This window comes from Anneissia japonica, unplaced genomic scaffold, assembly GCF_011630105.1.
Source record: "Anneissia japonica isolate Jap-2015-1 unplaced genomic scaffold, ASM1163010v1 scaffold288018_len440701_cov179, whole genome shotgun sequence".
Classification (NCBI taxonomy): Eukaryota; Metazoa; Echinodermata; class Crinoidea; order Comatulida; family Comatulidae; genus Anneissia; species Anneissia japonica.
The window spans coordinates 436959-440781 of NW_022690319.1; the positions used below are offsets into that span (position 1 = coordinate 436959).

General features: G+C 34.4%; 1 protein-coding gene across 1 annotated transcript; it reads left to right on the plus strand.

Moving 5' to 3' along the window:
* Positions 1-793: 793 nt before the first annotated feature.
* Positions 794-3713, plus strand: LOC117099875 (GATA zinc finger domain-containing protein 14-like; the record flags this gene model as incomplete). Its single annotated transcript, XM_033239393.1, has 4 exons — positions 794-1251; positions 3050-3136; positions 3432-3535; positions 3657-3713. Coding segments are annotated over exons 1-4 (654 nt in total), but the record flags the coding sequence as incomplete, so codon positions are not given.
* Positions 3714-3823: the final 110 nt, after the last annotated feature.

Sequence of the window (3823 nt, forward strand, 5' to 3'; positions counted from 1 at the left end):
TAAAAACACCAGGGGACAAGGAGAAAATATCCATCTTTGGAAAATCTTTCCCCACCCCTTGATAAATGCCCTTTTCATCCTCTGAAAGTGCCTAAAATCCTCAAATTGCGCGCGCTTCGCGCACATTTCTTGTCGGAGTAGGCCAATTTTCTTTAAACATTGCACATTTTAGAGATTTGAGATCAATTCCGACGAAATTAGAATTAAAAACACCAGGGGACAAGGAGAAAATATTCATCTTTGGAAAATCTTTCCCACCCCTTGATAAATGCCCTTTTCATCTTCTGAAAGTGCCTAAAATCCTCACATTTCGCGCGCTTCGCTCGTCAGAGTGGGCCTATTTCCTCTAAAAATTGCACATTTATCATAAAAAATATTAATATTAAAACAAGTATCAAGTAGTCTATTAAATTCGTTCGGTAAACGGTGAAAAATACCCCGTTTTGTGCAATCAACACAACCGTAAGGAACATGAAGTAAACACTTACTGCGGGTACGAGTCGGGATGTTTAAACTGAACATAGAAACAAGAGGACAATCATAAATGGAATTTAAAGACTTATATAAAAATACCATGTCAAAAAATAATTATACGATTTTCAAGAGACATAAGAGAGAAAAATTTAAACTAATCGAAGTTTCACCATTTTCAATAATCTTTCTTTTAGGTTTTTATATAGCGCTCTGTACAACGAAAATCTCAGAGCGCTTTCCCACATTATTAACCCAGTAATTGGAACGATTCCTATGCGGGAAAAACTTACTGTACCAAAACTACTTGTATTTCAGGTGGAGAAACCTCTTCTCAACAGACTACTAAGACCTCGGAAATTGTAGTTGAAGGTATGTCAGATAATTTAAAGCATGAGAAAGATAGTATGCCTAATGATAGCCATTTCGAGCCAAACCCAAAAAATGATGATGATGATGAAAGCACCAACCAATCTGGTAAAGGCGACACTCAAATCTCTTCTACATTGGATGGAAATCGTGAGTTTAAACAAGACACTGACAACGTGAATAACAAAAGTAACGAAGGCCGAGAAACTAATACGGACTGTTTGAAACTGGACAATACTTCCACTGGAAAAGCAGGGAATCAAAATAGAATTGACGAAGACCAAGAAATTAGTTTGAGATCAGACAATAATGGCAAAGAACAAGCAGGTAGTTCAACAGAGGTACAGAATAGCGACGACCATCCCAACAATGAAGATGATAACTATGCCTCTAACCCAGGAAATGAAAATCGTGAGTATTCGTATATTAAAGGTAAAGGTAGGTGATTAACCTATGTCTTGCAGCATCATTGTGTTGAATTGCGTAGCTTTATGTTCATATCATAACCGTCAGACGCATTTTGCAATTGATTCGGCCGTTAGAGTATGCTGACAACCTGTAGAGCCACTACCACTTCTCATCAAATACAGCCACAAGATTTAAGTTTGCATGGAATTAGAGTCTATATGGCACCACTGAATGCCCGGAATTATCAGCTGGCAAACCAGCATAAGCCTCTACCTCTCCCCATCCTGCATTTCCTGTACATTGGCAGACACGAAATTTAAAGTTAGTGTGAAATAGAGTTCATACCCTGCTCAGCCCCACCATACAGATGTGTGTCTATTGCGAAAATGATAAATTGTTCAAAATTTTATTTCTATCCTTGTTATAACTAGATGAATTGATTTTTTTTCTCTATGAATAAATAAAGTGCAAGGAACACGGAATTTTATTATTTTTAATTATTGTATTATATGAATATGGTAAAACTTTTTGCAGGCTATTTGCTTTTCGTTGTATCTCCATTCGTATCTCAGTTATTTATTATCATGATGTGTTTATATTGTATTTTATTGAATTTTTTGGAAATAAATAAATTGTATTGTATCGAATACATTATGATAGTACAATTCCTGGTTTTGGTTTGGCTGAACACATATGATAATATTTACATAACGTACAGGGTACTGTGAAATATAAACAATATGCAATTAAATAAAACATGTATTATGTATTCACAGGATGCAATATGATATACGGTACATTATGAAGTAGGCCTACAAATTATGAATTCCGTAGAGTTTTGAATAACATATCATGCTGGTACAATTTTAATTAAACTTACCGGTAATTGCCAAATTCGGTCTGAAGTATTAATAAATTATTTATCACGTCCTTAGATGAGTACTATCACTTGCAAATCTGGACACCCCACCCCTCGTCAGACGCCGACGAAAATGTCGTCTGAATAAAGATATTACTTAAATTGTGGATTTTTGTTTTAAATATATAACATTGAAAAGACATGTGGTGCGAATTTTTATCATAAATACATATAACTTATTATATTAGTATACATAGCATTTATTCAAAAAGTAATAGAATTTTTGAAAAGTGGTCCTCCCAAAGCCGGTGCAGCCGATGCGGTTCTGTCGGCCATGTGTATCATCCCACAACGAACGGGGCTAAAATGAATCAGAGCATCGGGGTATTACCCATTACCCTTTTGAAAGACGCAATGGGTTCTTTAAAGTGCACATGAGCCTGATGTCTCCACTGCCACTTGACTCGACTAACTATCAAAAATTGAACTAAGAAAAATTAATGTAGAAAAGCTTGTCATGTACAAAATAGTTCAGTAAAGCATTGAAACCTTGAGATAGATGATTGATGTCCTTTAAATAGTACTATTTATATTTAGTATGATATGTTTCAACCGTGTAAACATATTAATTGCCAAATACAGCAACAGAAGAATAATATTAACTCTTAGACGTCACATGTCATTTTTAATTTGTTTTATAGATTTTAAAATGCAAGCCTAAAGTAATAATATTTACAAAGTTTTTATTTTGGCGGTTTAAAATCGAAAGTGCCTAGCCTTAATGTTAGGGTTAGTACAGCCTCACTAATCATCACTAAAATGCTTTGCGAACGAGTAGTACCGGCTAAAGAAACACTATTGTGGCAATGCTGAAATTATAAACTGATCTCCACATTTTTAATAATCTTGGTTGATGCTGTACCGAAACTGCTTGTATTTCAGGTGGCGAAACCTCTTCTCAACAGACTACTAAGAAGACCTCGGAAATTGTAGTTGAAGATATGTCAGAAAATTTAAAGAAGGAGGAAGGTATTATGCCTAATTATAAACATTTCGAGTCAAACCCAAAACGCGACGAAGATAGCAACAACCAATCTGATGCATATCGCGAGTTTAAACAAGGCTAGAAATAGGCTAGAAAAATCAGATATATAGTGATGTTGATATAGCGCCGGTAGCAGCTAACTCAATATAATTTGACATTCATTAACTGATACAGACTTTATCACTTTTTTTTCAAAATATGAATCTTAATATTTGTAGATTATTTATTCACATACTGATAATTCAGAGCAAGTTTGTTACATATCTTCAAAATGTTTAGGTGATTTTCAAACCGACAAAAGAGTAAGTGAGCGACACCAAGGCACTGAGATTCAAGAGCCGGTGAGAGTAAAGGAGAAATACTATGAATTGATTCCTTCCGCAGTAAGTTACCTTAAAGAAATTGTTTTGTAAATAGCTCTGATATTTTAAAATTATACTTGCTTAACTTAAATGAATGTGCGCTAACATGAACTACGTTCAATTCGTATTTTCGCTACCACAGGGCTTTCGAAGCCAAATATATAACAGAGACTGTGAAAGATTCAGAAACGGTTATCCTGTAAGTGCCGTAATTTATTTATTATAGACATACTCTCATTAAATTTTCATTTCCAGTATACTACAGTACTAATATCCTATACTTATTCAATATAATGATTATAATATTGA